The following is a 23,244-nucleotide window of genomic DNA, read 5'->3' on the forward strand; positions in this document are numbered from 1 at the left end:
TGTAAAAATAGTACTCAGCCTGGGATACACAATGACACCAATGCAAACGCAAGCACACTTTAAAATTCACCCACACAGAACGAGGAACAGACACCCACACACAATCATGGTAACGGTGCCTAAGTATGTGTGCCTATGCTGTATTTGATTTAACAAGCCAGTAATCTCCATTATGCAACAAATGCTGATATTTGGGAATTCAGGGGATTTCCACTATCTATCAAGATAATTGTTGGAGGAGTTATACAGTGTGTGTCTGTGTGCCTTTTTTTATTGTTTGTGCGTTTGCAGTGTGAATGGGTCAGTGTGCAAATGTGTGTCAGGGGGTGGTGGTTTGTGTGCGTGTGCGTGTGTGTGTGTGTGTTTGGAGGAGAACTGGCTTTGCATTTCCATGTAAAATAGCCTAACTGGTTTACTTAATAACCAAGAATGATGATGTGCACTGTGATTCAACTATGGGTATCGAATAAATCAGGGCTCATAGGATTATGACACCTGCGTTTAATAGCCTCAGACTGCACTCAAGTTTTTTTAACAGTATTTTGCAATGGAGCTATTTCACAACAACCACAGTTTTTAGCCACGGCAAAAGCTTGCTAGGAAACATATGCGTGGACTCCAGTGAACTTATGAGTTCAGAGGTCAGATATTATTGGACCCTCTCCCTGGGTTCTCGAGAAGCAGAAGGCGGGAAAATAAACGAGAAGAAGGGGGCGAGGAGGACACGACTCCCTGCATTGGAATTTGACCGTTTTTTTTCAGTCTAAGTATTTCTCTTTCACACACACACACTTATTTTATTTTTTTTAAATACCTGGGTTGTGCCGGTGAGCTCGGGGACTGGAGGGACTGGAGAGACCGGCGTGGCTCTCAGGGTGTCATCTTCCTGGCCCCGGGGAGTGTACGTGTGTGTCCCGCCTCCTCCATGATAAGCCTGGGAAACCGGACTACAGGAGCACCTAAAAGAAACTCCACTTCCTGCGCCGCGACACTTCAATTGAGCCGAGGATATGAGACAGCTCCAATGGTCTTAGTTAGATCCCACAGCACGCTTCAGGGTACGACAGTGCCCCCATCCCCTAACCTATGCCTCCTGCATGTCGATGTATTTATAGTATTCTGCTTAATAATAAGTCGTGCAAGCATTTGATCTTAGTTTGTGCAGCAGCTGCATGGATGCATGTGCACAAGGTGATGCAACAACATTTGTATAAAAGTAATAGAGAGAGAGAGAGAGAGAGAGAGAGAGAGAGAGAGAGAGAGAGAGAGAGAGAGAGAGAGAGAGAGAGAGAGAGCGAGACAGAGCGAGAGAGCGAGACAGAGCGAGAGAGACGTGTATGAACATGTTGGAGGGTAATGATGGTATTGGTATTTTTGGCTGTTGACCAGCATCATCAATATCCCGGAGGGAGAATTCCTTTAGTGCCTCTCGCATTTCCTTATTCCAACAATGAAGGGGAAGCCAGAGGTTAGCGCATGAAAACACGGCAACAACAAGAATCAGCTAAGGTTAAGCGTGCATATTTGATGACTCCGCCGAGATAAAGGCCTTCAGTGTAACAAAGAGTTTTTTGGCATCGCCTTGCAAATTTCTTTTAAGGTCTTATTCCTACAGTGCCAGGAAAGAACCAAAAAAATGCAAGAGCCTTGACACCTCGACATTTACCGTTGAAGGTAGACCTAGAGAACCACCCCTTTTTCGTGACTTTTGTGACCCCGAAATCCATGAACTATCGACAGTAGCCTACGCCTCCACGAACGTACGTTACTACAACTGTGCTCAAACTTTAAGGAATAGAATATCGCGATCGGACAACCCAAGTCACAGCGCGGAGTCGTTCTTTCTGCTCCGCTTCGTTACCTCTGCAACTCGTCTGCCCCACCTACCCCGCACACTCTCCCAGCCCATTGAAAGACGAAGAAGTGTCGCAGAACTTGAGCTGACTTGATCCTGCGTGCCCAGATCCACTACTCTTGGAGTAGTAGTAGTATTTTTCAATATTTATTTTATTTATTCATTTTTAACGATCTACGAATGCTGACATGGCCATTTCGATTTCTTTCCATTGTCTGGGCTTCATCGTGCTGGCAGCCGTGTTCATACAGACCATCACGGTTGTTGTTAGTATGATGTATTTAAACAACGTGCTGAACACGGTAAGTAGGCTATTGGCTAGCTACTAAAGTATGCGACTAAGAGGCTAACTATGTGTACTATATACTAGCCTATATTGGATCGGGGATGGGTAACATGAAAAACAAGTTATAAACTAGAAATGACAAACGTTACCATTATGAGTGGGGATTCCCGATTTCAAATCATATTAGAAATGTCGTGAATGGGGCGAGACAAGTAGACAATGTGCGATTAGAGAAGGTTTTCAAATTAGGCATCTGTAAACAATAGTAGGAAATAAGGCACTAGACTTACTGTAGCCGCCTTATAATTGAAAACAATGTAAAAAAAAAAATTATTGTTTGCGAGACATTGTCAACGTAGAAAGACAATCTTTAAAATGGTGAAAATGAATGAGTATAGGAATATTATTTTTGACAACTTAACCCTGGTCAGAGATTGTTATCAACAGACCATTGATGACGATTGTTATCGGCATTCATATTGGCAGATGAGACGGAGCTTCTCCCACAGTAGCATGTCATGTTTGATGGACGCCAATCTGAGATCCGCGCCCGGGCTTGAGGATCCAGAGGACGAAGCGAAAAAGAGCGACCCCTGCTGGCAACTCACGCAACAGCTCCACTACCGAATAGAAAAGGTGAAAGAAAAGAGTAAAACGACTGCTTTCCTGTGGTCAGGCTGTTTTAAGTTTCACGTCTGTGTTTAACGCTCTCTAAAATCGTTGTTTTTTTATCAGACTATGGCTGAGAGACTCCATAAGGACATGTTCATGCTGAAGAAAAGTAAGAACAATGTCGTCATTGATTATGCCCAGAAGGCATCTCAGTTATTCCCCCAAAATCAGATGAGTCAATCTTAAAATACCATTCAGTAAATCTCACTCTCTCTCTCTCTCTCTCTCTCTCTCTCTCTCTCTCTCTCTCTCTCTCTCTCTCTCTCTCTCTCTCTCTCCCTCTCCCAGATAGGCTAACCGGGGGGCTTCCCGCCCTGTCCCCGACGGGGGTCCGTCGCGTTGTAGCGGCCCATGTGACTGGCGTCCCCTGTTCCAGCCAACCAGAGGGTGAGGGTCACGTCTCCTCCATCCTCAGAGTTGCTTCACGAGCTAATACCCAAAGGGGCCATATCCCACCCGAAGCTCCACAAACATCTTTCCCTTTTCCAGGGCGCATTGAGCTTTTAAATGTGATTTAGTTACGCTTTGAGAGTTGTAAAGAGAGAGTAGAAGCTAAACAACAAAAATCCCCCCCCCCCCCTCTGCTCCCTCCCTCCCTAATAAATAGGCTCATAAATAGGCCAACTCAAAACAGAAATTCTCCCAGCACATTTCACCAATAGTTTCTAATGTCAAAATAATAGCTCTTAAATCATAACTACCTTTTAACACAATAATCAAGGATTGAAGCATTCTGAAAGCTTTTCTTTTAACCAAAGCATGATTCCAGAATGTCAGAAGGCATGGTTATTTCACATTCCACATCAAAGGTCCATTGTAACATCCATTGTAACATTTAACATGCGGACAAAAAAAACAAAAACACAGCAAAAGTCATAGTTTTGAGCTAAAAGAACAGCAACAGATGGTAATACTCAGTTACCACCGACTCTAATGTGCATGCATAACTTTGGTGGTCCTCCATTCGGTGTGAGCAAGGGGTAAGCAAACGGACGTCTTAATGGGAGCTATGGCCGTCCTACTGGGATCCGTCTTTTAACAGGAGAACACATTTCAGGCCTCTGTTCTCTTCTACACCATCAATCTGTGAACCTTGGCCTCCGTTGCGTCTCGCTCAAGAGCCTTTTGTCTTGTTGCAAGTCGCACAGGGACACATGTGTTCATGTCGTTTTGTGATTGCAGCACCAGTGAGCAGTGAACGCTAGCTCAATTGATCTTTGTCCATTTTCGTTTAACTGGGATGCTTTGGTCTGAAGTTTTTAAAACAGCCTACCTCCCAATCATATTGAAACAGCTTGACTTGACGAGTGTGTATATGTGTTTAGGATTGGGCAGCTACTTTTGCAATGTATTCTTACTAATATCATTTTTCTGTGTGTATGCATGTGCTGGTCTTTATGTGTGTGTGTTTGCATGTGTGTGTGTGTGTGTGTGTGTGTGTGTGTGTGTAAGTGTGTGTGTGTGTGTGTGTGTGTGTTTGCCTATATGTGTGTGTGCGTGTGTGCGTGCATGTGTGTGCATGTGTGTGTGTGTGTGCGTACAGTTTCCCGGGGCAGCAGGGGGTACCTGGGGGAGCGTGTGGGGCCGTGGGAGGGTCACCGTGGCCTGGCCTTCCTCCAGAACATGGAGCTGGGGGGCTGGGACCTGCTGGTTCCCCGGGCCGGCCTGTACTTCATCTACTCCCAGACCTATTTCAGACTGCCCTCGGTGGGGGAGGCAGCGGGGGAGGCCCGGCAGCATGAAGACGCACAGCTGGTCCAGTACATCTACAAGAAGGTGAGGCGTACTCAGGGGGGTGCTGGCCGGGCCGGGGGGTTAGAGAAAGTACAACGAGGCAGGGAACGACAAGGATGACATCCAAAAACATTGTTTCTGTGGAAACGTTCTAGATTTTTATAGCTTGGTAAGACATACAGCTTTAACCGTGGGAGGTTTCATGCAGGGCCCGTAGTAACCCTTCACTGGGCACCAACATTCAAGTGCCCCCCCACCACACATACACACACACACACACACTCCCAAGAACAATAATCGCATTGTGAAAATCATCGAGGGTATTTTAATGATCAATTATGATGAAATGTTCAACAACTTAGCCTTTGTTATATAACAAAACAAAAGGCATACTGTAGGCCGCCTAACTATTCAATGCTTCAACAGTCACAAGTGCTTTTAAATAAAGATAACTCATAAATCACAGATGCACAAAGGCCTAACAGGAAGAGTATTTCGTTTGGCTCTCCTACTTAACTGTCCTCCCATTTTTGCATTGATTTCTTTAGTGCTGCATGATTGTCAATGTTAAAAAGCGGCTTGTAATGACTATTTACATCACAGCTGGGGGCATAATATCACCCCATAAAAAAACAAACCTTTTGTCCACTGATAATTCCTTGCAGAGGCTGTCAGTTTGATTGCATTTATTAAGTTCAGCTGCCCATAATCACAGGAGTGTCTTTCAAGCGACCCAAGTCTAAATATTTGTCGTGCGCTGTTGTGTGGCCCCTTGTAGATGAGTTCCTACACCGTCCCCATCCTGCTGATGAAGTCCTCCCGCAGCGTGTGTTGGCCCCGGGGCCCGGAGCCGGGGCTCTTCTCCCTGCACCAGGCCGGCACTGCCCACCTGCAGCCCGCCGACCGTCTCTTCATCACTGTCAGCAACGTCAGCACTGTAGTGATGGACGGCAGGACCAGCTACTTTGGGGCCTTCCTTGTGGGTTAATTGCTCCGTTCAGTCGACGTCATTGGTTGATCACAAGAGGAACAATCAGGGCAAAGGCTTGGGTCTGTTTTGAAATGGACTAATTCCCAAAGAGCAGGCTGTGGGATTTCACGTTAGTCTTTGTGGTATGAACTACCATGGGTGCTGGATCCATGCTGGAACTGTGAAACTGGGAAAATAGACTTAAAGACTACGGAGATGTTGGAAATGTGGCACATCTCCAAATGTGGAATATCACCATGGATCAGCACTTTAGCACACGTTCAGTTTGTGTCCATTTGATGTGAAACATCTTTATGTTAATACACTGTATTCTTCATCGTTTTTTATACATTTTGTTAATTGAGAAGAAATTATAGTAATGCAGAAAATCAGTTAGCCATTAGATGTGGTGGAAACTTGATCTGCTTCAGAAATGAAACATGATTCACAGCCATTATTCTGAAAGGCAGTGTTGTCAATTCGTTGTTTAATTAGCATAATGTCTTTACACCGTTTACTGGCTTTAAGCAGACACGTTTTGTTCCATGTTAAATTATAAGGATATGGAAACATTGCAGTTTTTGCCAGTTGTTGGAAAATGTTTCTTAATGCAATGATGTGTAACACGAATACAAGCTATTCAGTGGATAGTTATCTAATTGGTGTTTCCCTACTGAACATGACTCAACAGAGTTATGCTATGAAATATGAAGAAACTAGTGAACATAACTATGGCAGGACAGTGCAAGTTGGTTTCAATCCCAGCTGTAAGGTTCAGGGTTTGATTCCAAATGTCCAATTTAGCAGTAGGCATCTTTGACTGAAGTTTCAAAGCTCTTTGATGACATGCATCTTAATTCAAACGGAAAATATAGCCGATAGATGTTCCCTATTTGGCAGTCAGGATAAGTCCGATTTCAAAGCTGGTGTTCCTGATCAGGTTACAAATCACAATCTGTTGGTAGAAGAAGTGATTCTAGTTTACCCTCCTCACCTGGCAGCTTATTGTGGCCACCCACACACATACACACACACACACATGAAAAAGTAAAAAACTACTATTTTAATTCATGATGTATTGTTTTCATAATGTGGCAGTGAACATCTCGCCCAGTCTCCCCAGCAACAGCAGTTATTCCATTTAAAAATACGTGTGTTACAGTTCAAGTAATGCCCAAAAGTTACACATTGACACAATCGCACATTGCACACACACGTGTAGGCTCTCACACACACACACACACACACACACACACACACACACACACACACACACACACACACACACACACACACACACACACACACACACACACACACACACACACACACACACACACACACACACACACACCATAACTGTAAATCTAGCCACTACTTCCTGGCTTTAAGAAGAAGTCAGGTTTTTCTTTTGTTTTGACCTCTGACCTCACTTAAAATCTCTTTTTGGTCCCCATGACAAACACACACGAGTAGATAACAGGCACACACAGAAAATTAAACGGACAGATATGGACCCTCCCAGTTACATGAGAGGATCCAAGGTGCTTTCAACAAAAACCACACATAGGCGTCCACACACCCTGGACTGGTATCAAAAATATATAGAGATATTTTTTTTACCACGGCCTTCACCATGGCGAAACACTTTGACTGGGGACAAACATGAGCAGGCCATGGATGTTTTTCTCTGAATAATAGTGTTAATTGTATGGCTTTGTTTCGTCTATACGCATATATACACCAACACACACCATTTAACAATCCGCTTAGAAAAAATGAGTTGTAATATTACAGATATCACGTTGACTGTAAATATATAGTGTAATATTGAGCTATAAATAAATTACAATGCTTGTACTGGTTCCTCAGAAGCTCTGTAAACAGACATGGATGTGTTTTTGTGTGAGGGGCTGGAAGGCTCCATTAGTGTGGGTTCAGCCCATTGGTGCCGATATTGCTATGGTAACCGAGAAAGGTTGTAATTGGCCAATCTGCCAGACTTTAAGTGCTCGTGTCCTGGTGCCCACTCCCATTGACGTTACAGTAAAACTCAGCAGGTAGGCAAACTCACATACACACACACTCACGCACCCCGGAGCAAGACAAACACTTATCTTCTAGCCTGCAGTGTCTCCATCAAGTCCATTAAAGCCAATTCATTGGCAACAGTACTAGGATTCATTGAGAGAGTAGAGTGTCTGAGATACAGGCAGGCAGCTATAAAAACATACAGAAGGCATATGTACTGGACAGATAGAGATGTTTTACAGGTGAGCCGAATGTTAACTAACCACAAGAAAATACATTATTAGTAGGGCTGTCCCTGATTCTAACGACCACCTGAAACCAACAGTGATTAATACTTTAGTTCATGGAGATTGTATGAAAGGTGAAAGAGAGATGATTAGGCTGTTGTTTGTCGATATGCACCCACTATTTTGCATGTGTCCAGGTGCACGCACAAGCACACACAGACTTGTTATTGATGTCTGTGGTCTTTAAAAAAAAACACCACTCTCAAATGCAGAACAGACTAGGAACCACTTGTGTGTGAGCATGTGTGTTTGAGGGCCCCCAAAGGACAAGACACACAGCACTATTCAGGCACACTACAAAAAAAGACTAGCTTTGGCACGCCCATGTATGCACGCACACGCACACACACACACACACACTTAGATCAATAGCTGCCTCAGTCTGTATCCCTCGCAGAAGAGAGCGACAGACAGAGAGAGTGACAGAGAACGCGAGAGACAAAGATAAAGAAAGAGGCTCGTAGCCCTCCATCAGACCAAACAGTCATCACATTCAGTCATCGCTGAGCAGTTTAAAAAAAATATATATCAACTGCCACAAAACAAAAACAAAAACCTTCAGCCAATCAGCAGCTCAAGGCCGTCTTTGTACGCGGGGTCCTTCGGAGGGCTGGGGGCAAGGTAGGCCGTGGCCATGGGGGAGCCCGTTGCCGTGGCGACGTTAAGGAGGTGGGTGTGGCTCCCGTGGATGGCGGTGGCGGTGCCCGGGTTGCGGAGGGCGGCGGCGGTGATGCTGGTGAGGTTGATGCCAAGCGTGAGGCGCGTCTGTTCCAGCGCCTTCTCCGGCACGGCGAAGGCCTCGAGCTTCTTCTCGCCGTTGGCCATGTACGAGTTCTGGCAGCCGCGGCAGATACAGTCCAGACACGCCTGCAACACCACGCAGTTAGGAGATATATTTAGATATCAGGGTTTTCCCCCACCTGGCTATAGACCAGGAGCAATGCTCCCGCCTTTTGACCGCTTCTACAAAACAAATGATCTTCACAACACCACCACGGTGTATGCATCCCTTCAGGTCAGCATCTGCATTCAATTTGACAGTAGGCAAATTTATATCCTACATCTATGACATCAAACAGTGGCTGGTCTCCGTTGGAGACGGAGCCTCGGTCTCTCTGATGACACACGTCATTCACATCCGATCAAGACAGAACCACACATCCATTAAGAGATGGCAGAGGCGTTTAGAAAAATGTGTCAAAAGAGCCAAATACATGTGAATGATGCGTTCAACGTACAGAACAAATGTGCTACAATTAAATGATCTATATCTATACATCCATATTTATATCTATACAGTCTATTTGCGTTCCACCCAAACCATAGCCCCCCTGGACACAGTTTTTCCTGCTTTTTATTGTTTTAGAGCTGGCAGGATACACTTCTTAGCTACAACAGATATTTGAATGTTATACCCGTTTAATTGCGATTTGTTAGGATATCGTTTAGGGCCGAGTATTTTGTCATTTCCCTTTTGTGATTTGTTCAATACACCACCGACAGCGGCACTATGCTGTTATAAATGACACTTCGGTTTTGAGGTCGGGACACTACGGTTGGACAGCCATTATCGTAAAAACTTGTTGAATGCGTGCACACTCTCTAACCGCAAATTATTGGGGAACAAACCGATTTTAGTCTCAACAACAATGCAATGGTCTAGAAGAGCTTCATTTTGGGCTATTTAATTATAGGCTTTATCCTTCTTCAAAACGTATATATTGAAAATACGTATTGACTTAAATGTCGTCTTCTCCAGTTTAATAGAAATGGAGCGTCTGTATTTTTGGATGGTATTGAATATCTATTTCGTACTACCCTGGTGTATGCCGTAATACAAATCCTTAAGCGCTCCGCTATAAAGCGATCTACAGTGGGGAGCAGAAGACCGAATCAGCATTCCAAGTCACAGCGCAATGTTAACTGCTTGCTTCAGGGCTTCCGTTGTCAATTAACACGCTAGACTTTGACCACGGTTTGTCCTACGAGTTCCCAATTTATGACCACTTTATTACTGAGCATGCCGTGAATACAAAGTAAACCGGCGCAGCCTGTATGAGGCACCATCTTTTAGATAGATGTTTAATAAGACAATAAGATAAGATCAAAGTCAAATCACCAAAGAGCAGCTACTGAAAAGTTAACCAGTAGCCACGTGCAGGTCTCACCTTCCGGTTGGAGTAGCACGGACACCGCTGCCCCCGGCATGTCAGCACAGAGGGGTTCTGGGTGGCCCTGCCACACTTGCAGCCCTTCTTCTCCACAGGCTTTTTGTAGGGGGGCTTGACGGCAGGAACCAGACAGCCCGAGGGCAGCCGCTGGTCCTTGCCACGCTGGTCCTTAGTTCGCTGGTCCTTGGGCTTGGGGCCTCCGCTGCTGCGAGGCTTGCCGCAGGGCTTCTTGGGCGCCGGGTCTACGGTTGTTTTACGGGCGCCCTTGGTGTAGTTGGGCGAGGGGCGGTTGGGTTTGGGGGCGGAGCCGTTGGGGAGGGAGGAGTACGTGTGAGAGGGTGCCATGGACGGCTGTGGGTGTGGGTGTGGGTGGGGCTGGGGCTGGGGCTGGGGGACGGAGGGGCTGTCGGGCGGCGCGGTGGCGCCCTGCAGGATGGAGGCGATGGGGAGAGGCTTCACCCGCTCCCGGTCGCTCTCCGACCGAGACCTCTTCCTGTTGGGTCTGAACGGAGGATGGCAGGGGGCCGGGTCTGAGGGGGCTACGGGTGCGTGAGTGCGAGCAGCGCTACCGTAGCCGGCCAACGTGCGAGTCCTGTCCGGCTGGATCTGTGTGTAGTTGTGCCCCGTGTCCAAGCGTATGTACATTTGTGTCGTGTGCCCTCTGTCCGAGGGGATGTGCACGTGTGTGTGTGTGTGGGTGTGGGTGCTCTCCGGCGGCGACTCGGGCGAGTCCGCGATGGGCTGGATCGGGTCCAGCGTCTGCAGGACCTCCTCCACGCTGAGGAGCAGAACCTCCCCTTCCTCCAGCTCCCTGCTAGACTCCTCGTCTAGGAGGGAGCAGGCCGAGGTCTGCGGGGGGGCGTACGACCCTGGGGCGTGCCCCGGCTCCGGGGCGCCACAGCTGACCGAGGACGCAGCGGAGAGGCTCCCCGGGGACGGCTGCTGCTGCTCCTCCTCCAGCTCACACACCTCCAGCTCCGGGGAGGAGGGACCCAGCTCCTCCACACAGGTCCCGTTGCAGTCCTGCTGCGCACCGGGCCATGGGGGCTCTGAGGAGGAGCACTGCGGCGGGGCCGACAGCTCTGCGTGTACGGGCGGGGCTTCAGTGGGGGTAAGGGACTCGATAGCACAGGGAGCTTCGTCCACTGGCGCGGGCTCCTCTGTGTCTGGCTCTGTGTCCAGAGAGTCCTCGGCCGTCATGAACAAAACCTCCTCCAGCAGGGCCAAGAGCTCTGGACAACCGCCCACCTGGCTGCTGATTGGCTGCAGCAGCGGGGATTGGGTGACGTACAAGCACAGCTTCCTATAGCACTGAACCAGCAGAGACAGCTGTTTGTTCTCCTGGAAGCAGGAGTAGTCCCGGCACCAGCTGCACAGTGGCTTCATCTGCATCTTTTGGCCTTTGCATCCCGAGCACACATAGTGCTGGCATTCTGAGTGTGTGGGGGCAATTGGGTCTTGAAGCAGTTTGCCTTGCAACAAAAAAAAAAAAACACAACAAGACCACATGTTATTACCATATGGCCAATAACATGATAAAATACTATAATGTGCACGCTACAGGGTTCTCTGTATCCAAGAGGGTTGGTTGAGTTCATCAACATCCAATAGTAAAGCACAAGGGCCCGTCTGTTTCGTCACGACGCGCCTTGCTTAGCGATGAAGAGGGCAGCTGCTTCTAGGGGCTCAACCGCGGTTACCAAGGAGACCATAGTTAGCTTATCAAACTGTGTCAACGGCTTCGCCCACGCGGCAGGGAATAACTGTTACTCACATTTCACAACGGGGGTAATTAAGTAAATGAAATCAGTGCATTTTCATGTTTGTTTTTTATCACGATTCATGTTTATTATTTTGTTTTTACATGATGAACACAATAAGATATTCAAGAGATTCTTACCGCAGACCAAACATGCGAGGGACTGTCGGAAGAAGAGCAGTAGCTTGTACATCTCTGTGAAGGTCTGGGGTCTCCGCGGGTCACATTGGAACACGGCCCGACTGGCGGACAGGTACAGAGCGGTTGCATTGACAGGGTTCATCTCTGTGCACCGCAGCCTCTGGGAAACAGAGCCCGGGGGGGAATAAACCCAGCCACGCACTGAGACGGGTCCCAGGGTGGATGGGATGATCTGCCGTGGTTTGGTCCGTTCCGTTCTCACCAAAACAATACCCAAGTCATCCGGCCGCGTGTAGGAAGGCAGACAGCTGCAGTCCGAAAAACAGCATAATGAAATGTGACGCGCGAAGTGTTAGAGCGTAAAGATAGCCAGTTGCACAATAGCATAACATTGTTTTCGCACCATGAGTTTACCTGATCACGATTAAATGACTTATGTTGGGACGAAGCACTCCTCGCGTTACTCCTATGATTTGTCTCTCACATCAATAATTCCATTTTCACACAATGAATTAGAAAATCCCACCAGCTAAGGTCCAAAGAGTTAGCTGGTGCCACGAGCACCGAAATATCTACTAGTACATCATAAACAAAATTTAGGGGGATTGTGCATAGTGTGGAAAATCGTAGAAAAACATTAAAACTCCGTCCTCCTATAGCTCAAAGATTAACGACGAATGAAGCCAGTAGTAAGAATTCACGCGCGCAGCCGATGTAAACAAAGCTAGCTATCAAGTTAGCACAGTGAGCTAACTTAAATATTGATTCGGAGGATTTGAGTCCCGTCAGTCATCTCTAAACACATGCTTCGAAGTGAAACGCAGCGTGTAAAAAAAAAAGATACAATGTGGCACGTTTTGCTACAACAAGCCCTTAATGTTGACCAAAACATTGGCAGCTAGCCGTTACAATGTATCAATCATTTGGTTTTCCACTTTTCCTCCTTTGCTCCTCGTCTCGAGATACGTGTTCACGCGAGACCATCCTTTCCAGTTACCTTGGTTACAGAGATGGGAAAACCTTTCCTTTAAGTGTATAATTTCCTGTTTGATATATATTTTTAATACAAAAATATAAACATATTTAAGGCATCATTAATTTAAATGTAATTATGTCTGATTATTAAGAGTTAATTCGTTTGTCAGTGCAGTAGGCCTATACCTTTATGCTGCGTTCAAGACAACTCGGAAAATACGAGCCCAGATTTGCAACATTTAAATAAGATTTGAACAGTTGTCCAAACTCGGAATTGGCTGACCCAATTAGACCAGAGTTGGAATATCCGAGTTCTGAGTTGTCTTGAATGCTTACATTCTTTCAAACAAACAAATTATGCAGCTGGGAATTGTTGTTCACTGTGTTGACATTCGGTTAGGTAGAGATTCAACCACAGAAGGAATGACTGCAGTTCAAGTACCGCCTCCGCTCAACGTTATCAGGTATATGATTGGTCAACAGAAAATGTAACCTCTGCAATTGGTCTGTATGCCTGCACGTCGACCCAACCTCCTCACACTAGCACAGGGTGCAATGGCGGCCTTCACCGTTGCACGAAGCAGCTCTCGTCTAATAAGTGGGCTTAGGACTTCTTTTGGAGGTTTGGCACGGGTAAAACACGGTGTCGTCGCCGCCACTGCTTCCCAGGTTAGTCTACAAAAACAATGCCGTCGGTATGCCGTTGGCCAGTTGTCCGTGAAAGAGCGGATAGACAAGAAGCGTCAAGAGGCTCTGCTCGGGGGAGGTCAACCTAGGATTGATGCACAGCACAAAAAGGTAACCTTTGGTAAAACTTGACTCTCTGTTTGCAATTGACATTTTTTTCCCCCATTAATTCTAGCTATAGTGCGGAGGATTTGTATTTTTTCGGACTAGGTTTAGTCGTAGACATAGGCCTACTCTGCATTTGTGTACAACTATTCGTAAGTTTTGTCATTGAAGTTAGTTATTCCCAGTGATGGGAAGTTGGTGTACCATTGGGGCTTCTCTAAACTCGTTTACATCGGGAAGTTGGGAACTGAGTGGAAGCACGTCTTGTCACAGGGTCAACTTTAAACTCTTGTTGTCACAGGGTAAACTGACAGCGAGGGAGCGGATCGAGCTACTGCTGGATCCCGAGTCCTTCGTGGAATATGACATGTTCGTGGAGCATAGATGCTCCGACTTCGGCATGGAACAGGATCGGAACAAGGTAAACAAACAAGAAATACACCGGTGATGGCAACATCATTTTGGGGTTATTGTTTTGTTTGTCCGCTTTCCAGAAATCCTTCTCTCACCCTTTTTATTTCCACGCTCAGTTTCCAGGGGACAGCGTTGTGACGGGACAGGGCAGAATCAACGGCAGGCTCGTCTACGTTTTCAGTCAGGTAAAACCGACAACGTAATAACTATATGGAGACAAACCCAATATTCATAAAGTGGGTTCAACTAGTCTGTTATAACCAATTACTAAACAATTGTTAATTTTTTCGTTTTAGGACTTCACCGTGTTTGGGGGTAGTCTGTCAGGAGCCCATGCACAGAAGATCTGTAAGGTTAGTACTTAGGTCTCCAACGCAAAAACGTGGAAAAAAACAAATGGAAGAAAATGTGGATTTGAGTTTATGGAAGTTTTAAATTCAGACTTGAGTGTTGGTGTTCAGGTTATGGACCAGGCCATGATGGTGGGCGCGCCGGTCATCGGGTTGAATGACTCAGGAGGGGCCAGGATCCAGGAAGGGGTCGAGTCCCTAGCAGGATATGCAGATATCTTCCTGGTGAGTTTTTAGATAGAAAGTACATGATTCATTGACTAAACTGATTGTTGTTGTTGTTGTACTGTTTTCTGATCAGGTGCTACCATTAACTCCAAGAGTTGCTGTGATAAATCCTTATTAAACTATTATGTATGCAGAGAGAACTAAAAGATATATAATTTTGAATTTTCAAGTTAATTCCACACCTCAATTCAACTCGAGTTCAATCTGCATGTGCATTCACCAATGCTATCTTAAAAAACTACAACTGTCAATATGTCACTCACTAGTACAGTATCACAGTTGATCACTGGGAAACCCTTCTTTTATTTGTATTCACATAACCATGTAGCAGCAAACAAAAAAATAATGTTTATCATAGGTATATACAGTGTGAAATGTAGAAACGCATTTGTGTTCTTTCTCCAGAGGAATGTGCTGGCGTCGGGGGTAGTGCCCCAGATCTCTATGATCATGGGCCCTTGTGCTGGCGGGGCCGTCTACTCCCCCGCTCTCACAGACTTCACCTTCATGGTCAAGGTAGGGGGACTCACTAGCCAAACTCTTGATTAAATCATAATACGATTTAAAAGAGAGTACTTTTAGAAGACCATTAAAGTGCATGTGTTGATGTATTAATGTTAGTTCATGTGTTTTATGTCTTGTGTGGATCCCAGCTGCCTTCAGCATTGTTTAGCTAATTGGGTTCCGTTAATATACAAATAAACATTATCGATCTTTTGCCAGGTATGAAATTTACTGTGTGCATGTATGTCACACACGGCTTGTATTAATTGCCATATTGTCAATGATTGTTTGAAGGCTTTGTGTTTAAACAAAACAGTGGGGCAATGCTTGTATCTTATTGTTTTATTTTCCAGGACACATCATACCTGTTCATCACAGGCCCTGATGTCGTGAAGTCTGTCACCAATGAGGATGTGACGCAGGAGGAATTGGGAGGAGCCAAGACACACACAGCAGTGTCCGGTCAGTCAGCTGTGTTTTAATATTCCTTTATATATGATATTTGAACCGTTTTTCGTTGCAGTGACACCAAGACGCCACTAGATGGTACATTGTACTGCACTTCTGCAAGAGTCCTCATCCGACTCATGAAGGCTTTTTACAGGCATTGGACAACTGCATAAAATTTCCAGATGATCTACCTTTACTGTTCATAAGCTTGTAACTTCCAAGCTGATGGCCTTTCAGCCACGGCCGGGATCATGTTTAAAGTGTATAAATTCGTGAAATTTCTTGAAGCACTGTTTTCCTATATGACAAGATATATATATTTTTCCTATATTGTTCCTGAATTGTAAGAACATGCGAGTAAATAAGAGCTCTTTACGAAAAGTTAGGAAAAGGCAATGCTGAGGCTCGGTGGAGAAATTAACTAGAGATTTCTTTATATTTTAGACTAGCGGTCAAAAATGAAGGATGTGTTAAGGAGCAGGTAAGGGTCAGTGGTCAAATAAGCGTACAAATTAGGTTGCGGCCATTGGGCCTCGAAACCCAGTATCCTTCTGAGACTTTAAACCCTCTAGCCACACCTCTATCCTGCCCCCAAACCACCTCCTGTTCGGGAATAACCATCTGCGTGCGTGTCTCTCACAGGTGTGGCGCATTACGCGTTTGAGAACGACGTGGACGCGCTGCTCAACCTCCGAGACTTCTTCAACTTTCTGCCGCTCAGCAATCAGGACGCTGCTCCCGTGATGGAGTCCCATGACCCCAGGTAGCCAATCGCATTGCCTAGCCGGTGCTGCAACACGGAACGGTCGGCCAATCAGCTGTCGCCTAACGTTGTTCTCTCCCTCCTCGCCCCCCCCCCCCCAACCGGTCACAGTGACCGCCTGGTGCCTGCGATGGACACCATCGTCCCCTCCGAGACCACGAAAGCGTACGACATGCTGGACATCATTCATGCGGTATAAAGACTTCATATAGAACCTTCACTGCAATAAACATTATGTCATATAAATATTTATTTTGCTATCCCTTCCTTGTGCGAGTACACCTTTTTTGATTAATTGGTCATTATTTATGAAACATCTCTATGCACATTCCCACAGTGATAATTTCTCTTAGTTGTTTAATGCCATTATCTCCCTAAACATAAATTGTAATATACATGCTATGTCACATTCTCTAGATCGTGGACGAGAAGAACTTCTTCGAGATCATGCCCAGCTACGCAAAGAACATCGTGGTGGGGTTCGCCCGCATGGACGGGCGCACTGTGGGCATTGTGGGTAATCAGCCCAAAGTGGCTTCAGGTGAGGGAATGTCAGGGCGAGGTTGTTTTTATGGGATGGGCCATGATCACCTAGCAGCTGTCTTGGTTCTTAAAACTTGCTGGGTGAGAATATGGGATTTAGAATTCAACATTCAGTTTTCTCAGCGAGTTTGCGTTTAGGATAATAAAGGGCCATTATTCATACATTTAAAAAAAAACGTACATTTTCGGGATCCTAACCTAACGAAGCCAAACTCGTGTGTATGCTTGTATCCCAGGCTGTCTAGACATCAACTCTTCGGTGAAAGGCGCTCGGTTTGTGCGTTTCTGCGACGCCTTCAACATTCCCATCATCACCTTTGTGGACGTGCCCGGCTTCCTCCCAGGTATAACAATTAATATCACAAACGTATCATTAATATTCTAATTCTGTTTTAATTTTAACCTGAGGATCAATTAGATCATGTGACTTACGCTTGTCGTCTGCACTCTTTTTAGCTCAGACTGTTTCTGTCCATGTCCTACTAGAAGGGCAGTTTTGTTACAGGGATTTTGAAGCTTTCAGAAGGTCTACCTGCTGCTGATTTGAAACCAAAGACCTTCCTTTACAGTTGACTAGCGCGGGGGGGGGGGGGGGGGTATGCCAAGCAGGCACGTTCACAGTTCCCCGCCTTCAGCAACACGATTGACGGAAACAAATAAGGCGAAGAAATAGAAACGGCTATACTACACCCAGAAACAAGGTCGTCTGCCTCTGGACTTTAGATCTGGTTCTAGAGTCTGATTTGTGAGGCTACCCTGACCATGAACCTGCGCCCCCCCCCCCGCCTCCCTCTATCTCAGGAACGGCCCAGGAGTACGGAGGCATCATCAGACATGGAGCCAAGCTGCTGTATGCTTTTGCCGAGGCCACCGTGCCCAAGATCACCATCATCACCAGGAAGGTGTGCCCGCCTCCCAACTCAGTGTATTTAATGCTGTTTAGTAGTAAACCCATGTGGCCTCTTCAATGGCCAATGTTGAGAGAGCAGGGCGACCGATGGCTGATATAAAATGGCAATGTTTTTTAATTTTTATTTTGCATCTGAATTGCAGCAATTTAATAATATGATGATAAATTGAATTAACGGTAATTAATGAAACTTTAAAATGCAATGGGTTAAATTGTAGATTTCGGAATGGGAAAGGTATCAGCCTTGTGAGTGCATGCATCAGCCGATTGGATCAAATTGATGAATGGTATCGGCCTGACTTGTAGTTATGTATTTGTGATTAAGGAGCCCTACCAAAATCTCCATCAATTCCGCTTTTGTTGCATTTTAATGCCATTAGTAAAATTCAAACGCAATGGATTGTGAATGGGGTGTGTGGTTGGGGTTTGAAACAACAACTAAAACACCAGTGTGTGTGTCACCTGTCCAGGCGTACGGCGGGGCCTATGATGTCATGAGCTCCAAACACCTGAGGGGAGACGTCAACTACGCCTGGCCGTCTGCAGAGGTGGCCGTCATGGGTGCTAAGGTATAAAACACACAAGTAAATATATACGCCAACATTGTGTGTACATGGAGATATGACCTTTCACGGAGAGTTCATATCTGTTCACGGAAACCATACACGCATGCGCAATACAGGCAAATAGGATAGCAATAAAGGAGTACTTTTGCATGTTAAGATTCCCATACCAAAGCATGGACGTGTGTCTCTCAGGGCGCGGTCCAGATCATCTTCAGAGGGAAGGACAGCCAGGTGGAGGCTGAGGCTGAATACGTGGAGAAGTTCGCCAACCCTTTCCCCGCGGCTGTCCGAGGTAACTCCACCTTTCCTCCTGGAATTAAACTGTCGTGGTGGTATAGGCACCCCACCACAGCCAACACTTGACCTGATGTGGATCAGTCATGTCTCGAATGCATAACGTTTGAAGAAGTAATTGGAATAAAGAGGCAAAATAAGATGCTAACTTTACTGCTAAACTCAGAATATATCGATTAAGAGAGATAAACATTGACTTTGTGCTATGAAACAAGGTCACTTTAGATACAAAGACCTAGATCGTGGTGGTCTCGACGCCTCGTACTGTTGTAATTGACTGTGTGGGTCCGTGTCCAGGCTTTGTGGATGACATCATTGAGCCATCGACCACACGGAAGAGGATCTGCAGAGACCTGGAGGTGCTAGCCAGCAAGAAGCAGGTGAACCCCTGGAAGAAGCACGCCAACATGCCCCTATAGGGCGGCTGAAGCCCCACCTTCTCCAAACCCACAGTAGCTCACGTCACAGTACTCCGGGGTCAACTAGATCACATGGATCAAGCACCGGACACAGCAATACAGCATTTGGTGGTGTGTGTGTTCTTGTCCTCTTGTTGTTTTACCTTTTTGTAGTGTTTGTTGGTTTGGAAATGAATTTACCACTCCAAAGAGACGCTGTACACAAAAACATCTCAACCACCAAATAGACACTAAGAAACGATCTGAGGAAAAACCTGTTGACCTATTGCAAGACCCATTCTACCCTAGTCTCTTATGTACAATAATAACGTATGAAGTTATCATTGCGATATTGGTGATGTTCTCCAACATCCTGGTTGGATGGGGTTTTCCGTCAAATGTATCTCATAAGCAATCTCTCTTATAAACATTGGAAATGTTAATAACAAATGAACATTTGAACCTGTTCAACGAGTATTAAAACATGAACCACCAGTAAATCTGTCTAACCTGGAGAAATGTGTTATTGAGTATGTGCCTTTTCCATTTGGCAGGACACACGCTGTCATTGGTCATATAAATCAAACAAACCCAAAGCCTTCATATGGTTTGTACTGCCCAAGGGCAGTAGGGTTTAGAAATAAAGTCAGTTTTACCCATGTGTACTTACATTAAAATGTTAGCAAGTCATATGCACTGTTTTGTCATGGTTGTTTCTTCCAAAATGTTTAGAAGTCTATCATGGATAATTACTTTTTCTCATCTCCAGCTCTCTGAAAGTACCCAACACAAAAATACCTTTAAATATTGAGGAAAAAATGGTTAAGAATAATTAATTTAAACAACTGTCAGGAATTGATTACAGATTTTATTTTATTAAAAAGAATTTAAGTTGGCAGAAAAGATGTACTTTTAGAGTATTTAAGGACGGGTGACGTTAATTGTGCAGCATAAAGACCCAATCAAATTGATATCTACAGGACTGCCAAACCTGCCACAGGGAACACATGATCACTTGATTGATTGCACCAACAGTGGGTTGCGGTAAATATTCGGTCGTAAACAGTCAAACCAGTGGACAAATCCATCAGAAAACAATGGCACGCACCAATCGTTTTGCTCTACATATATTATATATATTTTATATAAATATATGAACCGTTTACGTCTAAAGCTGAAACGGGTTGTTGTACACTGGATCTGTTCACCCTGTTGACATTTTGTGTGCGATATGAGCAACGATTTCGGTTGAACGTGCCAAACGTTAGCTAAGCTTCCACCGCTAACCGATCACGTGAAGATTCGGAACCGGGTGAGAGAAATCAGAATAAAAGGATGAGTCGTTGAGATGGCTACAATCAAAACATACAGCACTTTGGCTCCCCTGGTATCCCATAGCAACAGTGTCTGCTTTTACGTTAGTAACAAAAAGGGTTCGGGTATAAGTATGTAGGCCACAATTTGGCAACAAGATATTCAACAAAGAGCTGTACAAACAGACAACGGAAAAAACACTTGATTTAAAACGTTTGTACTAAAGCTACAGAATTCAAAATATGTTTGTGTTTTTTTTTTAAACATTTTCCCTTCAAAAGTCGTGGTTCGGGGTGGGGCGCTTTAAACAGGGCAGAGCTTTTGTCCAAGATCAGTGTGAGCGTTTCTTTCTCATCCAATCACAACACTCAATTTTCCTTCGAGCACAACACAATTACACAAATTCTCAATGTCAGTCTATAAAGGGGGGGGGGGGGGGGAACATTCACCTTGGTGCGCAAATGCCTGTGTATGAGTGTGTACATCTAAATAACCAAAAATGTAACCAACACAATACACTTCACACACCAACCACCACAGACAAGGGATCGGATGGCAAACAGAGGGCGAGGGGGAAAAGATAGATCACATTTACTACTGTTCTCGGGTCCCCCTGTTGGACGAAAACAGAAGGGTTAGAGAGAGACACCAGGGGGGAACAAAACAAAAACATCTGTTGGGGTGGGGAGGGTCACTGCCAGGAACCAATGGCCTCTGCATTGGTGGAGCAGGGGACGGTAAAACGGGACGCACCAAAACATTGGTCAACAGTCCCAAAGCCGGCTACCAGAGAGTTTCCCCAATGCACTTGGAAGGAGCAGGAGGAGAACGGGGAGATAGATCCGCAGAAGGGCCGCCCCCATTTTGATAGTCTTGACTGGAGGGGGTCGGGGGCTGGGGGGCGGGTTCAGAAAAGGAGCCAATCCTGGTCTGTTGCGATCATCTTCCGTCCAATCCAAGAGTCATCATCAGAGGACGACCCCCAGCCCCCCCCAACCCCCTTCGACACTTAGTGGCAGCCATCTTGTTGTAAAGTACGAGAAGAAAAGTCTCGGGAACCTGGAAAAAGTACTCAACCGGTGTCGCTTATAGTCTTATAAAGAGTTTGGCAGCTGATTCAGGATCTCCCCCCCCCCCCTCCCTCCCCAATAAGACAACCCATTCTTCACCGTGCTGCGCACTGGAATCTTTTTCCTTTTTCAGGATCGTTGAATCCCCTTCTCAGAACATGGGCATACTGAATCCCTGTGGTAGACAAGGGAGAAAAGAGAAGTTCAACTAAATTGGTTGGGAATTATGGTTACGACCCACTTTACCACATATGTTAAACACACGATACAAATCCTTCAAACGTCTGGGTCTACAGTTTGTCTATATAGTCATCGTGTTAATTCAATGGTTTACATAAACAAATAGAACAGATTGAGCTTAACAAATGTGGCTGGTTGGGACTCTAAATGTGTGCTGAATGCATGTCAATATTTGAAGTGTCCTGCCTGGAGATTTCTGAGGCGTCATTTGAAACATTTCTAATATCGAAACACACAACGTCCCACCCATCGCCCCCGCCCATCCCCCCCAAAGATCCTCTTCCCACACTCACCGACTCGTCTTCAATCATCGCCGCAGAGTCGAAAAAGTCTGGTCTCAACTCCGCCCTCTCGCGTCTGTTCCGAGACGGTGGCTGAGAAGGACAAAACACATTGGTGATTGAAAATAAATAGAAAATTCAAAATGTCAGCAATCTGTGCAAAACTGTGTTACAAGCTGATTAAAAATCGAACAAGAAGTAAAGTTGTTGTTAAGAGTGCGAAATCACTGTTGAAAATAAATTAGAGAATCCCAAGATGCATTTGAGAGGTCAATTAAAGACATAAAGATTACCGACAACATGAATGAAAAACATGTTTCACTAAACGCATTATTATGCATCAGTCAGAACTTCGTTGTGACGGTGTGTTTGCGGTGGCAGTAAGTGACGTCACTGACCAGGTCGATCACCATGGTGTCCTCAAACTCCTCGTTCATGTCCTCCAGTTGACCCCGCGATGACATCATCACGTCCTCGAAGATGGGCTCGGCGTCATCCTCCATCAGACCGCGTCTAATTCAGAAACAAATCAGTCAGAGTACAGCTAAAAGACGTCTGACTCTGATAAGAATCTCCCTGAAAGAACATACAGTCAGAAATGCCCATCTCCGGAACATAAAGCCTCTTAATAGTACTCCGCAAACCAGAAAATAAGAACTGATGGCACACGTTGTGGATTACAGGAGATTGAAGGCTGGCAATGGTACACACTACAAACTACACTACTTTACAAAATGGAGGCTCATAAATAAAGAGGGAGGAATGGAGACATCCAAGCCAGGTTCCTGTCAGAAGGCACATGTGCGCACACTTACACGGTCTGTCGGACGCCCTGGTTGCTGCGTGACTTGATGTAGCTCATGCCCGAGCGATCTTTCCTGCTGCTGTCGTCCATCTTCTGCTGGCCCAGCCACGACATCTGCATCTGAGGACTGGAGGGAAGCAAACGTTAACAAAAAAAGACAAAGAAAATTCCAAGCATCTTTAACCGTAGGTAAACGGTACCATTCATACAGCGAGCATGTTTGTCTTGAATGAACCATTCTGAAGGGGTCGGAGTCAGTTGGACAAACGGACAACCAGGGTAACCGGTTCATGGAGTCTGTTACGGAGTAATAGTCCTTAGTGTAGCGTAGCATCTTATTCTAGCCTTATTTGTTGTGCGCGGGGAATGGGTTAACCTTGCAATTGTAATTGCTTGGCACATGCTTCTATGAACATCTTTACTTTACCGACAGCGATATAT

The 23,244-nt window shown here is 45.6% G+C and overlaps 4 protein-coding genes across 6 annotated transcripts in view; 2 read left to right on the plus strand and 2 right to left on the minus strand.

Annotated features, from left to right (window-relative positions):
• Nucleotides 1-954: 954 nt before the first annotated feature.
• On the plus strand, nucleotides 955-7,462 carry LOC130382842 (tumor necrosis factor ligand superfamily member 10-like). 2 transcript variants are annotated; one of them, XM_056590763.1, is made up of 6 exons: nucleotides 955-1,058; nucleotides 2,628-2,777; nucleotides 2,877-2,922; nucleotides 3,102-3,200; nucleotides 4,357-4,589; nucleotides 5,326-7,462. In XM_056590763.1, the coding sequence occupies exons 2-6, from the start codon at nucleotides 2,628-2,630 to the stop codon at nucleotides 5,533-5,535; spliced, it is 738 nt and encodes a 245-aa protein (XP_056446738.1). In that variant the 5' UTR covers nucleotides 955-1,058; the 3' UTR covers nucleotides 5,536-7,462. The 2 variants fall into 2 exon arrangements, with proteins under 2 accessions (XP_056446738.1, XP_056446737.1); XM_056590762.1 differs by lacking the exon at nucleotides 955-1,058 and adding an exon at nucleotides 1,483-2,157.
• LOC130382841 (E3 ubiquitin-protein ligase MSL2-like) lies at nucleotides 7,148-12,905 on the minus strand. The gene is made up of 4 exons (XM_056590761.1): nucleotides 12,321-12,905; nucleotides 11,907-12,214; nucleotides 10,004-11,478; nucleotides 7,148-8,702 (listed from the first exon to the last, which is right to left on the minus strand). The coding sequence occupies exons 2-4, from the start codon at nucleotides 12,046-12,048 to the stop codon at nucleotides 8,394-8,396; spliced, it is 1,926 nt and encodes a 641-aa protein (XP_056446736.1). The 5' UTR covers nucleotides 12,049-12,214; nucleotides 12,321-12,905; the 3' UTR covers nucleotides 7,148-8,393.
• A 490-nt stretch (nucleotides 12,906-13,395) lies between these two features.
• Nucleotides 13,396-19,602, plus strand: pccb (propionyl-CoA carboxylase subunit beta). The gene is made up of 15 exons (XM_056589918.1): nucleotides 13,396-13,679; nucleotides 13,975-14,094; nucleotides 14,204-14,272; nucleotides 14,384-14,440; nucleotides 14,549-14,662; nucleotides 15,071-15,181; nucleotides 15,523-15,631; nucleotides 16,262-16,382; nucleotides 16,494-16,575; nucleotides 16,800-16,923; nucleotides 17,162-17,269; nucleotides 17,727-17,827; nucleotides 18,306-18,404; nucleotides 18,594-18,693; nucleotides 18,993-19,602. The coding sequence occupies exons 1-15, from the start codon at nucleotides 13,437-13,439 to the stop codon at nucleotides 19,112-19,114; spliced, it is 1,680 nt and encodes a 559-aa protein (XP_056445893.1). The 5' UTR covers nucleotides 13,396-13,436; the 3' UTR covers nucleotides 19,115-19,602.
• stag1a (STAG1 cohesin complex component a) overlaps nucleotides 18,295-23,244 on the minus strand; it is a 39,052-nt gene continuing 34,102 nt past the window's right edge. The window contains exons 29-32 of one of the 2 annotated variants that reach the window (XM_056589916.1): nucleotides 22,814-22,930; nucleotides 22,397-22,511; nucleotides 22,011-22,091; nucleotides 18,295-21,652 (exon numbers count right to left, since the gene is read on the minus strand). In XM_056589916.1, coding sequence (XP_056445891.1) covers nucleotides 21,629-21,652; nucleotides 22,011-22,091; nucleotides 22,397-22,511; nucleotides 22,814-22,930 — 337 coding nt within the window. In that variant the 3' untranslated portion in view covers nucleotides 18,295-21,628. The remainder of the gene's footprint in view (nucleotides 21,653-22,010; nucleotides 22,092-22,396; nucleotides 22,512-22,813; nucleotides 22,931-23,244) is intronic. The other variant, XM_056589917.1, reaches the window with a different exon arrangement.

The sequence above is a fragment of the Gadus chalcogrammus genome, chromosome 5 (genome assembly GCF_026213295.1).
Source record: "Gadus chalcogrammus isolate NIFS_2021 chromosome 5, NIFS_Gcha_1.0, whole genome shotgun sequence".
In the NCBI taxonomy this organism is placed as follows: Eukaryota; Metazoa; Chordata; class Actinopteri; order Gadiformes; family Gadidae; genus Gadus; species Gadus chalcogrammus.

Excerpts from the sequence above, each read along its gene's own strand:
- LOC130382841 (XM_056590761.1), bottom strand. The coding sequence starts at position 12,048 with ATGAACCCTGTCAATGCAACCGCTCTGTACCTGTCCGCCAGTCGGGCC. Across the intron at positions 11,479-11,906 it reads CCTCGCATGTTTGGTCTGCG|GCAAACTGCTTCAAGACCCA; the intron begins GTAAGAATCTCT and ends TTTTGTTGCAAG. Across the intron at positions 8,703-10,003 it reads CGTGCTACTCCAACCGGAAG|GCGTGTCTGGACTGTATCTG; the intron begins GTGAGACCTGCA and ends GTGGTGTTGCAG.
- pccb (XM_056589918.1), top strand. The coding sequence starts at position 13,437 with ATGGCGGCCTTCACCGTTGCACGAAGCAGCTCTCGTCTAATAAGTGGG. Across the intron at positions 15,182-15,522 it reads ACTTCACCTTCATGGTCAAG|GACACATCATACCTGTTCAT; the intron begins GTAGGGGGACTC and ends TTTATTTTCCAG. Across the intron at positions 17,828-18,305 it reads TCACCATCATCACCAGGAAG|GCGTACGGCGGGGCCTATGA; the intron begins GTGTGCCCGCCT and ends TCACCTGTCCAG.
- LOC130382842 (XM_056590762.1), top strand. The coding sequence starts at position 2,044 with ATGGCCATTTCGATTTCTTTCCATTGTCTGGGCTTCATCGTGCTGGCA. Across the intron at positions 2,158-2,627 it reads TAAACAACGTGCTGAACACG|ATGAGACGGAGCTTCTCCCA; the intron begins GTAAGTAGGCTA and ends TCATATTGGCAG. Across the intron at positions 4,590-5,325 it reads TCCAGTACATCTACAAGAAG|ATGAGTTCCTACACCGTCCC; the intron begins GTGAGGCGTACT and ends GGCCCCTTGTAG.